Source organism: Rhinolophus sinicus, chromosome 16, assembly GCF_057876585.1.
Source record: "Rhinolophus sinicus isolate RSI-liver-muscle chromosome 16, RSI-T2T, whole genome shotgun sequence".
In the NCBI taxonomy this organism is placed as follows: domain Eukaryota; kingdom Metazoa; phylum Chordata; class Mammalia; order Chiroptera; family Rhinolophidae; genus Rhinolophus; species Rhinolophus sinicus.
The window spans coordinates 165,018,216-165,030,917 of record NC_142516.1 but is presented as its reverse complement, the minus strand read 5'-3'; the positions used below and the strand labels follow the sequence as shown (position 1 = coordinate 165,030,917).

The 12,702-nt window shown below is 38.7% G+C and overlaps 1 protein-coding gene across 15 annotated transcripts in view; it reads right to left on the bottom strand.

Annotated features, from left to right (window-relative positions):
* Positions 1 to 12,702, bottom strand: part of MYCBP2 (MYC binding protein 2) — a 244,475-nt gene that overhangs the window by 146,255 nt on the left and 85,518 nt on the right. For all 15 annotated transcript variants that reach the window (XM_074329400.2, XM_074329402.2, XM_074329405.2 and 12 more), the window contains 3 exons: positions 9,337 to 9,454; positions 4,359 to 4,563; positions 3,526 to 3,679 (listed from right to left, as the gene is read on the bottom strand). In XM_074329400.2, the coding sequence (XP_074185501.2) occupies positions 3,526 to 3,679; positions 4,359 to 4,563; positions 9,337 to 9,454 (477 nt within the window). The remainder of the gene's footprint in view (positions 1 to 3,525; positions 3,680 to 4,358; positions 4,564 to 9,336; positions 9,455 to 12,702) is intronic.

Below are 12,702 nucleotides of genomic sequence, written 5' to 3'. Positions count from 1 at the left end.
GGAAGGTCTCTGGGTTTGGTCCAGGACTCTCATCTCAACCTAAATTCTCTTCCTAGGTGATCTCATTTCAACACCATAGCTTTACACACACCTATAAACTAAAAATTGTCAACTGTATATCCCTGTTGTTGCAAATAGCACAGTTTTATCTTCTATTATGGCAGAGTAGTATTCCATTGTGCATATGTACAACATCTTCTTTATCCAACCATCTATGGAAGGACATTTTGGTTGTTTCCATGTCTTGGCCACCATAAATAAAGCTGCAATGAACATCGGAACACATATATCTTTACAGATAAATACTTTCAGATTTTTTTGATAAATACCGAGAGGGATAGCTGGGTCATATGGTAACTCTAATCTTATTTTGAGGAACTTCCACACTGCCTTCCATAGCAGCTGCACCAATCTGCATTCCCACCAACAGTGTATGAGGTCTGACAATTAAGTTCGCGAACTTCTTACAACAACATAGCTAACCTTTTTTTATATCAGAGGGATTATTCATTATGAATTTGTATCAACCGGACAAACAGTTAACCAAGTTTACTATTTGGAAGTGCTGAAAAGGCTGCATGAAAGTTAGCCGACCTGAACTTTTCACCAACAATTCATGGCTCTTGCATCACGACAATGCACCAGCTTACACAGCACTGTCTGTGAGGGAGTTTTTAGCCAGTAAACAAATAACTGTATTGGAACACCCTCTCTACTCACCTGATCTGGCCCCCAGTGACTTCCATCTTTACCCAAAGATAAAGGAAATATTGAAAGGAAGACATTTTGATGACATTCAGGACATCAAGGGTAAAACGACAGCTGTGTTGGCCATTCCAGAAAGAGTTCCAAACTGCTTTGAACAGTAGACTAGGCACTGGCGTCAGTGCATAGCTTCCCAAGGGGAGTACTTTGAAGGTGACCGTAGTGATATTCAGCAATGAGGTGTGTAGCACTTTTTCTAGGATGAGTCCGCGAGCTTAATTGACCTCGTATATCAAATTTTATGATTCTGTCTTTTGACTCAGCAATTGCACTACTTGAAAGCTATCTTACAGAAATACGCTCACATGGATACTAAACTGTGTGTATATATGCCTGTGTGCGCTGTAGCATCAAAGGTAATACCAAAACATTAAACAACCTAAAATGTTCATCAATAGGGAAACAGTTAAGTATATCTTGGTACAATCCAGACTACAGAATTCTACACAGTTTTTTAAGTACCAGCCTGGAAAGATTTACAAATTATTGTTTAGTAAAAAATCTAACTTTAAAAATAAATATATTCATATATATATGAAAACTAAACCACACATTTTTTAAAAGGTATCAAACAATATAAACCAAACTGGACCCTTGTGACCCACAGATTAATAGGAGTTGGTATGGGAAGAAAAAGATTTGAACAACGACCACACAATATTTTCCTGTATTTTTGCTCTGGTTTTTTAAAAATAACAACACATATTCATGTGTTATTTGTATAAATTTTGAAGTGGGAAATAAAATTGCTGTTCTTAACATTTATCTACGCTTTCTAGATGCGAAGTTTCTAATTATTCAGGAGAAGTCAGCTGTTAAGAATACAAAAGGAAGCAGACTCAGGCTGGAAGGAAAGTCAAAGTAAGCTAATACTGCATGTGCAATGTCTTCTATAGCTGTAAAATACACGCACCCTCCTGAAAAACACAAAGGACACAAAGCAGCCAGGAGTCAGGATAATGAAATGAAACTCTGATCCTGATTAAAGAAAAACACCTTCCAGCCGTTTCACTGAAACACAAGAGAAGACTGTCCTTCATCTTTTAATCTGCTTTGGAACAAGAGAGTAAACGATCAGGACCTGGCAAGGCATTTGAGATCATGTGTCCCATTGTTAGCACCGTATGTGAAAAGGCAAGATTCAACTAACTGGATACCACTTCTGAATTCTGTCAAGATCCCAGGGAAATGGTTCCAGTTATACTGTTAGAATCGTCGTTCTACTGGTGTCTCTAATTAGAGAATGCATTGCTAATTTAGTGAATGTACCCAGAAACAAATTCCATACTGCAAATTTTTATTTTGTTAGTGCAAATTTACTTCATTTAAAAATAAAACACATAAGAATTACAGAAAATAAAACATCAATTTAAACACAGGTCTAAACCAGAGCTTACTCTTTGGTAACTAAGTCTCTTCTATATTGACTTCCAATCAGTAAATAACTGAGTACAATTCTATCTCTATACCATTCACCTCTCTATCCCCACCATTCAATCCCATCGTGACCACTCTAATTTTGGTTCTTACTACTACCTTATGTCTTCATAAGAACTTCTACAAGACGACTCACCTGTAGTCTCCTGTTGTCTAATGTATACTGTATAATGCTGATAGGGAGGCCTGAAAGCACTACTTAACTCAATTATGGCCTCCAGGACTTCTAACAAAATGCCCAAATAAGATAGTAAGCTGGTCAGCAGCTTGGGAAGCACTACAATTCCTTCACTCTGAATGCAGGCCTCAGGGTTGATAGAAAACAGGCCCCTTAAGACTTGGCTGGCTGACGGAAATGAAAGCAGGCATAGGCAGAAGGAAAACAGAGAAAAGCATTTTCCCTCTTCTCACCTATACCACACTTCAACCTTTCAACTTATCTGACTGCCTGACGACTAGGCAGGCCAAATAAACAATGCAGGAAGGGAAAAAACTAAGTCCTGTGATGAGTCCCTCTGGTAATGGAGGGGTATACCCCCTATTATTATTCAACACTAGAAATGCTGAGAGCAATTAACTCTTTTCTTTACACATTTTATATATAAAGCACCATAATAAATTTTAAACAAATACAATATAATTCTTGAGTCTCTTGTGTACCTGTATCCATCTCTACATTTTTATAATTTCTAAAGTTTTACTAAACCTGCACATTTCTCTACCAACATGGGAATTTTGTTATGTATATTCCTGAAGGGCTCATTTATCTTAATTATTCTGTATTGTCTTTTGTATACTTTCTTCTACATAGCTGGTAATAATTAGATATTTATGGCAACGAGAAATAGAATAACTTCTTTATAACACAGATAGGATTGCTGATAGACTAAAAATAATTAACAATAGAACTCCTGAAAGTGAAACTGCTAAATATAATGGCAGTAGCCAACACTTCTAATAGCACTTACTGTGTGCCTGGGCTCTAAGCTCCCCAATCCTCACAGTGATCTATGAGGTAATACTGTTATTATTTTATAAATGAGCAAAGTGAGGCACACAGAGCTAAAGTAACTTCTCCAAGGGCATGCTGAAAGCTAATAGTGGAGGTGGGATAAACCTAGGTAGTCTGGCTCAGCACACATCCTCTTAACCACTACCCTATACTGTAAGAGGCCCTGTGAATGACTATGGGAGAAGTGTAGTTAACAGTTAAACAGGAGAGTTCTCATTTGTAAAGTGTGTCCATACGTAAATTCTGTAAGTACCACAAGGCCATAATTTGATCAAAATGTATTTACTTATTTTATAATCAGGGAAGCTTACCTCCAAATGACATCATACACAGGATCAAGACACACTCCAAATCCTTGCAGATCCTCTTGTTCAGAGTCGTTGAAAGTTTTACAACTCCCATCCACTTTATTTATCAAAAGACATTTAAATGGAGGAGGTTCTGATATAGAAGCAGGTACCAAGCCTTGAGAAAAAATATTTATATATCTTAATTATACATTACCTTTTTATATTTCCCCAACTTATAAGGTAAATACTACTTATAAGGTCAAGTATTATTATTATCTCCATTTTAAAGATGAAGAAACTGAGACTTAAAGAGGTTAAGTAATTAAAAATCTTTAAGTAGCAGAATTAGGACTAAAACCTCAAGCTGTCTAAATCTACAACACATGCTATTAATTTCTATGCTATACGCTATTAATTTCTATGCTATCCCACTCTATTACATAATTAAGGATATCATGGATACAGGTATGGATTGATACTATGGTATTACTGAAATTTAAAAGTTTGATTTATGTAACCTTCCACAAAAATTAATTTCTATCATTTATTAACAAGAACAAATATAGAAAAATTCCTCCTTTCAATTAAGTTTTACCCTACTACAGTTTAGCTCATATTTCCACCCCTCTCTAGCTTATAAATAAACACTTTGGTTTCTAGATCTCCCAAGTATTCCTTTCTTCCAGCACACAGAATATAAAGAGAGACAATTAGAAGCTTCTTTGAAATTTCCTCAAACAGAAAGAAAGCAAAAAGCTACAAGATTGTATCTCCTAATAGGGAAAGATGAACCATTTACTATCAATTGAGACAAGGATTTTTGGAGGGGACATCTGGTTTGTTTTGGGTATTACCTATTATGTGTTTACTGGCAAAAATTTCTGATGTAGCAAGCACATGAGAATTAATAAGTGCTTCATCAATTCGTAAGAAAGTCTGGTCCCCACTTGCACCTATCCAGGTAGCTTTTCTTCCATATTTTGATCCAATGTTAGGCATGGGAGCTGGTTTTGCATTCCAATATGGCACATCCAGAATTGGTCTACCCAGCTGTCCTTTCTAAAAGATTAAATAAACCATATTAGCAATATTACTGGATAAACAATCTATAATTTTTATAAAGTTACAAAGGCAGTAGACAAAAATAGCTCTGTTAGACATTATTCTTCATCAGTTGTTAGTTTTTTAATAAATTAAATTCATATGAAATTTGTACCAAACATTTTGAAGAAATAAAATTACTTTTATTATTCCCAGGCATTCCTCCCCTAATAAACCACAAAGTACATTATTAAAAAAATAATAACAAAGTTGAAATATATTTCCATGTAAGAAATCTCCCTGAAATACTGTGAATGCCTTCATCTATCATACATTTAAATGAAAAGTATAACAAATACACAAATGTTAAAAAAATTAGCCTTACAATTGTTCATTTGAAAAGTCACTTTGACATTTCAAGTTGACAGTACCATAGAAAGTTACTACTGAATTCACACAGTCTGATAATATTTGGGTAAAGGCCAAAATAATAAATGCAGCAATTGTGAACACAATTAGAAAATTATATATTTTTCACATGATCATGTGTTAGTAAGTTATTTCATTTATGTTGCAAGATAAACAGCAGCGTCAATAGTAAGGTGTGATGTCTTAAGCAGATAACTGTTAACTCTCTTAAAAAGCATGGATGTCTATAGATACCTACTTAGATAAGACTTTAATTGAAAAAGTAATAGCAAGTTTCTATTAAGCTAGTATCAGTAAAAGAATGATGATGGATTAGTAAATATTCATCCACCCCTGGGCACAGGAGCTTTCCCTCTCCCCGAAGTATTCCCCTCCAAAAACCTTCTGGAAGGCAGAAAATCCTGCATCATGGCAACAGGGTTACTACAAGTAATGGGAATGAGAACCATAGGAAAAAACCCAAAGAACAAGAGAGCCTGGAGCACAGCCAATAGCATGGTTAAGTTCTCACCCAACTACCAGGTTTCTAGTGAGTTCTATCTATTACTTCATCAACACCAGAGCAAGAAAACAGCCACAAACTAACCAGAAAAGCAACCAAGCGTCAATCCCTGGGATGAGCCAGGGTAAGGAAAAGTGGAAAGCACATGATTAGAGAAGAAGCCAAAAAAATTCAACATTTATTCTCAGCTTCTTTCAATGTCTATCCTTATTTTCTGACAAAGAAAAACAGTCAGCAAAGTACATCGTATTCGGGGATATAGTAGATATATTATGCTCTTGGTTAGAAAAGACATTAATTATCTTTTGTATTGACTACTGAAATAAATATGTATTCCTTTACTATCAACCAACTAATGTGAAGAGCAGCAGTCCAAAAATATGATAGATGCCCGGACAGTCTCATAAGGATTCAAAATATGGTTAGAAATAAACCACATTTAAATTCATTAAATTTTACCACTAGGACTTTTGGGGCAAGAGAATAATAATGACTGTCTGATTTCAAGTAGTACCACTCACAGTACCCCCCTAAACCAACACACAGAGCAAATAAAATCACACATGTATCAAGCCCATAGCAGTTTTAAGAAACAGCAGATCTCATGTTATCTTGTAACCAGAGAACAAAACAAATAGCAACAGACTGTTCTCCATCCACCCACCACTGTAAGCCTGAGGTGGTGGAGAGGGCAAAAGGGAAGGCTTAAGAAGGAAATCAGAGGAGTATAGAGGACTTAAGAAAAGGCACTGGCAAAACCATCCCCCAAACAGAAAATTCAACCTTTAATGTCAAAATACTAAATACCAGTAAAGACCTGCAGGTTCATAGCACCAGCTAAAGAAATAAAGGTTCCAAGTGTGCAAGGCTATTTCTCACCCATCCGATCGACACAAATCAAAAGGTATGACAACACATTCTGTTGACAAGACTGTGGAGAAATAGGCATCCACCTACATTGCTGGTGAGAATGCAAAGCACAGGGGAATTGATAATCACAAAGTTACATAGGTATTAAATTTTGACCCAGCAATCTTACCTCTAGAAATTTACCTCACAGATACCTCTAACAATATTCACTGCTATCACTGCAAAATATTGGGAAGTACTTAGATGTCCAAGCATAAGAAATTAACTGAATAAACTGCAGCACATACACACAACGGAGTACTATGTAGAGGTAAAAAGAGAATAAGAGCAATCTCAAGACTTCCAGTCAAGATAGTGGAGTAGGTAAACTCTGAGCTGGCCTCCTACCATGGCCACATCAAACTGCAACCAAATTATAGAACCACCACCACTAAGATCCACATGAAGACTAGCTGATTAGAATTCCTGTACCTAAGGACATAAAGAAGAAACCAAATTGAGACTGGAAGGAGGGGCAGAGATGCTGAACAGGTTGGTCCCACACCCACGGTGTGGCAATTAAGAAAACGGGAGGAACATCTCGGCTGCACTGATTGCCCCTTGAGGAGCGAAGGGCCCCAGTCCCACACAGGCTTCCCAGCGTAGGGAACTAATGCAGAGAAGAGGAGTCTCCATAACATCTGGCTGTCAAAATCAGCAGGGATTGTATCTGAAAAAGGCAATGGGCTATACAGGAGGCCAAGATGCTGCTCTTAAAGGGCTGATGCATGAACTCACTTATTCACTAACTCATTCACTCTAAGCACCAGCGCAGGAGCAGCAGCTGACAAAGTGCCAGGGACATACCAGTTAGAACTAAACTGACTCCAGGAAGAGGGCTGGAGGGTAAGGGATCAGGGCAACTCTCTCCAGGGAGAAAAGTGCTGGCAGGTACCACTGTGCCTTTGTTGAGCTCTCCTCTCATCCAGCGGGCAGGAGGCAGGAAAGTACTGCATCTGTGCTCTTCACTTACCTGGCTAACACTGTTTAGCCTGCCCTGGTGACTCGCTGACAACCTGCCCCACCCCACTCACTGGGCCGGGGCTCTTCCACCCCTCCTCCACACAAGTGCCCTGCCTCAACATGAGCTGCACAATTTTCCCCAAATCTACAAACCTTGCATGACTGGTGGCTGTCCCAGGCTTGTACTGCATACTTTCTCAAAGGTCCACAAATCCCACAAAAGTAGTGGCCAACCTTGGTGTGCGCTGTAGCTCCCGCCCACTGGACCCAAGTTCCGCACAAATAGTGATTGGTCTCAATTTCCATTGTAACTCCCATCAGGTGGCCCCAAGCCTGGCACAAGCAACAGCCAGTCTTGGCCTGTAATGTAGCTCCAACTAAGCAGCCATAAATTCAGCATAAATGGCAACTGGCCTCAGCTTGCATTGCAGTGCCCACCAAAGGGTCCCCAGCCTGGCACGAATGGTAGCTGGCCTCTCCCAATCACCTCCAATCCCAGCACAAGTGGCAAACAACCGCAGATCACTTAGTAGTTCCTCCCAAGCAGACCCAAGCCTGGCAAAAGCAGCAGCACACCTTGGCCTGTATCAGGTCCACTTTCAACAGGCTTCAGACTCAACACACCTAGTGGCTGACAGCACACCACACCAGAGCTGACCCAAGGGGCACCTTTAGCGGGTACCAGAGCCCTGCTAAAGGACTCGCACTCCATGGGATCAGACCCTGCACAACACCTCCTCTGCTGTAGTTGTAGCCTGCCCTCAGTCAGTCAGCATGACGTTCACCTCCACCAGGCACTGGGGGGCTGACAGCAATAAAAGCCCAATTACAACAGGAGGACACACATAACCCACACAGGGGACTCCCCAAGAGTACCCAACATAGGTGAACAGGGAGACTGTGCTACTGGCCTCCATTGCACACCTTCTACATTAAGGCCACCCTGTCAAGACTGGGAAACATAAAAGATCTACCTAATACATAGAAAAAAACACAGGGAGGCAGCCAAAATGAGGAGACAAAGAAACATGTACCAAATGAAAGAACAGAACAAAACTCCAGAAAAGGAACTAAACAAAAAGAAGACAAGCAATGTGCCAGATACAGAGTTCAAAACACTGGTAATGAGAATGTCAATGAAATTGGGAGACGAATAAATGAACTCAGTGAGAACTTCAACAAAGACTTAGAATAAATACAACTCCACCACGCACTGATGTGCTAGCAGCAATAAAAGCCCAATTACAACAGAAGGGAACACATAACCCACATAATGTATGTAAGCTATTCTTAAAAGATTCAGGAAAAAAATGTTTGATGTACACACACACACACACACACACACGGTGTGTGAATGAGATGAGAGCATATAGGTATAAATGATAAAGCAAGTAGATGAAAATGTTAACAATAGGTAAATTTATGAAGTTTTTCCTTGATCTCTACTATGCTCACACTATACAAAATTCTCAGAGCATTTTCACTCTTCTCAAGTTTTGAAAAAACAGAAAGAGTGAAAAAGACAGACAGACAGAGAGAAAGAGAGAGAGAGAGAGAGGAAAAAGGAAAGTATAATTTTAAACAAATCTAGTAAGAAAACTAGGCTTTTAAAAAGTTCTAAAGTAGAAATAATTCCATATGTTAAGAAGAATAAATCTTTACAAACTAGATGAGAAATAAGTTTTCAAATGACAGAATTAGTTCTACCGAATGCTTAAAGGACTCTGACCTGCAATAGACATGTCCAATTCTAACATATCTGTTAAATTCAGTAAATTCTTAGGCTAAACTAGAAAATTACTTCAAAGTAATATTCAGGTTTTGTATGTTTTGAGGGTGGAGACAGGAAATATGAATATGCAATAATTATAACACAAGAATTTCACTGAAACCAGAAAAAAAAAAGCTAATGTAGATAAATTGAAGGCAATGCATTAAGAAGATAGTAGACACAATGCAATAAAATTAATACTTTAAAAATTCCTTACAGAAAAACTTCCGAAAGTGAAGACCTGTCCATCCATTAAAAGTACCGCTGTATGGTTGCTACCTGCAGTAACTTGTGTGCTAGGGCCTGGCAATGCTTGAACGAGAGTGGGACATCCCCTAGGTTAAAAAAAAAAAAAAAAATTAAGTCAATATCTTATAAGAACCAACTGAAATAAAAAACAATGAATAAGGAATGCAATAAGAATAAGAGATAACAGGCATTAATAAGAATATTCAGTAAACTTATTTAGGTGCTATATGCCGGTCTCCATTCTAGGTGCTCGGATATGAAGATGAAAAAGACATAATCACTGACTTTAAGGAGATTATTAAAAAGATTCCCTGAGGGGCGGCCAGATGGCTCAGTTTGTTAGAGCACGAGCTCTGAACAACAGGGTTGCCAGTTCGATTCCCACATGGGCCAGGGAGCTGTGCCCTCCACAACTAGATCGAAGACAACGAGCTGCTGCTGAGCTGCTGGAGGGGCGGCCGGATGGCTCAGTTTGTTAGAGAGCGAGCTCTCAACAACAAGGTTGCCGGTTCAATTCCCGCGTGAGACGGTGGGCTGTGCCCCCTGCAACTAAGACTGAAAACGGCGACTGGACTTGAAGCTGAGCTGCGCCCTCCACAACTAGATTGAAGGACAACAACTTGGAGCTGATGGGCCCTGGAGACACACACTGTTCTCCAATATTCCCCAATTAAAATAAATTAAAAAAAAGACTTCCTGAATTTATTGCTCTATTTATAGACAATATAATTTTTAATTTTTCTGATAGACGGGTATTACCTTTGCTTTTAAACAAAAAAATTTTAAATCTTTTACAGTGAATGGAACATTAGTGATCTCTATAAATATTTGTTGGATGAAATAATTATGCAATGCTTTAGCAGGAATTCAACCCAGGAACTACATGAAACAATTTTATGTACTCTTTTCTACCTGTTTTCACTGGGCTATAATTTTAGATTTTAACACAGTAGTTACTGAATCAGAATACTCTATCATGAGAGGCAGTGCTGTAGTGGCTAAAAGCTTAAGCTCTACAACTAAACTGCCTGGGTGTGAATCCTGGCTCTACCACATAATAGCAACATGACCATGACTTTGAACAAGTTACTCATCCTTTTTGCACTTGCTCTGGGTTAGGGCTCTGTGCTAAGTAACAGGCATCATCTCACTGAATTCTCTCAACAACCTTCTCAGGGAAATATACTTATTCCCATTTAATAAAGAAACTGAGACACCAGAAAGTTAAGAACTTGGCCAGGGTCATATAGGTACAAGTGATAAAATCAGGACCCAAAGTAGAGACTAAACTCAGTCATTTTAAGACAAAACATTAAATAAAGAGAAAATCAATAACATTTTTCTATCTTTATCATCATGCATACTACAATATTTATCTTACATTAATCACACATTAATGTGTGCTATACAATAAATTCCATTTAAAAGCACTTGATTACTAGAAACTTTAAAAAAATACCCTCCAATTTTATTTCCGCTAACTACCTATAAATATTTTGCTCTGTGGTAGTTAATATGTATGCTATAGGGGCTTTGTCCCTCCTGGGATTGTTCCTCCATGTAAGTGGTCAATTCCCTTCTGAATTAATAACACAGTTCTTGACTCCTACCTTCCAAGTCCCAATAGATCCAGACAAAAAGGGTAACCAGCAGAGCTGGTTTTGACTAATTCTGTTTATGCCCTCAGGCCTGGTGTGGGCACTATTTCACTGGGTTGTCCCATTTAGCTTTCCCATAGCACAGGCACTCAGTCTGCTAGTTACGACTCAATCAATGGAACCAGGAGTGAAAATTTACATGTTGGAGAAGAACAACTTTGGGGAGTTAAAGCAAATCCCACCAGAGTTTAATTATCTTAAGAAACCCTAATATTTTATTTTCAACATTAAAAGATACCAAATTTCATGAAATGGATACATTCAAGCTATTCAACATCCTTAGCTGATTGCTATGACGTTGTCACCTGAGCAAGTCACTGCACATCAAGGAACGGTGCTCACTGGTATAATCTGGACCAGGAGGCAATGCTTTTAGGCAAACTGTTCATTTTAAAGGCTGATAGGAGTAACTTCCCTTCCAACAGCCATCACACCTCATGTGATGTGGCAGGACGCTGTGCTGATGCTGTTCATGCTCCATATTGCAGTCACCTGAGGGCTGTGATTTGATTACAGTCATGACTTTCATTATTTCTCTTCCACTCAGTCAAGACCACGAAATATAGCTATCTGCCCATTCCTGTGGAATGACATCACGTACGAAGTTTGATCTGTGAGGAAGTACCGTCCTTGCTGCACACACGATGATGTTCCATTATGTCTCACCTCCCCAGTTTATAGCATGCTCACAAAAGGATCGATCACCAGCTAAATAACAATCATGATAATGATGATGATCATAATAAAAAACCCTCTTCTCCTGTGTCATGAATCTTCAGTGAGAAACAGAACAAAACTTTGCCAAATTCTTCTCCATACAAACTACAAGTCCTGACTCAGTCTCTGCGTATCAGTGAGGTCATTCGACTGAAGCAAAATATTGGTGGCCTCCAACACCTGTGATAGGAACTGCCCAACCCTGCAAGCCACTCATATTGTCATATCCAGTGTCCAATATCCAAATGCCACATCCAGTGACATTTGATAAAGTAACTCTGCCAAAGACCTTTTGCTCTCTTTATAAGCACAATATTTGTCATTAAGATTGTGCTAATCTTACAAACCTCTTGACAACAGTGTCAAATGTAGATTTTACTTGTGTTTTTAGTGAGAAGTTCCACTCAAAGATACGCCAATCATCTCTTCTCGTTAGGAACATTCACCAAAGTAACTTTACATTCCATTTCATCTCCATTTTGCATGCATCACAAATGGATCTGACCCTGCTCTCTAGGGGCAGACAGTGGTTCTCAATCCTGGATGAGTATCAGAATATGGACAGCTTTTAGAAAAAGACTGATGCTGACATCCTATCCAACACTACCCTTGCTGCCTCCAATACCACCCCTCATCCCCAACACATACTTCTTAGAAATTCTAGATGTAGAATCCAGACATAGTATTTTTGAAGTCCCCCAAGTAATTCCACTGTGCAGCCAAGATGAAGAATCACTGGTCTTTTCTATGTAAATGGCATAATTCCATCCCTGCCACAGACATGGAGTGGTTCCAGAACAAAATGAAAATATTGGATTTTATTTCGTGATTAATTTACTGTACATGAATGAGAAACCATACAGGCCCAGTTGACTCTGGCAGGTAACTAATGACTACAGGGGAGAATGAGGCAGAGTAGAAAGACAAAAAGAAAGAAAGTTCTTGTGGCGAACTGAATT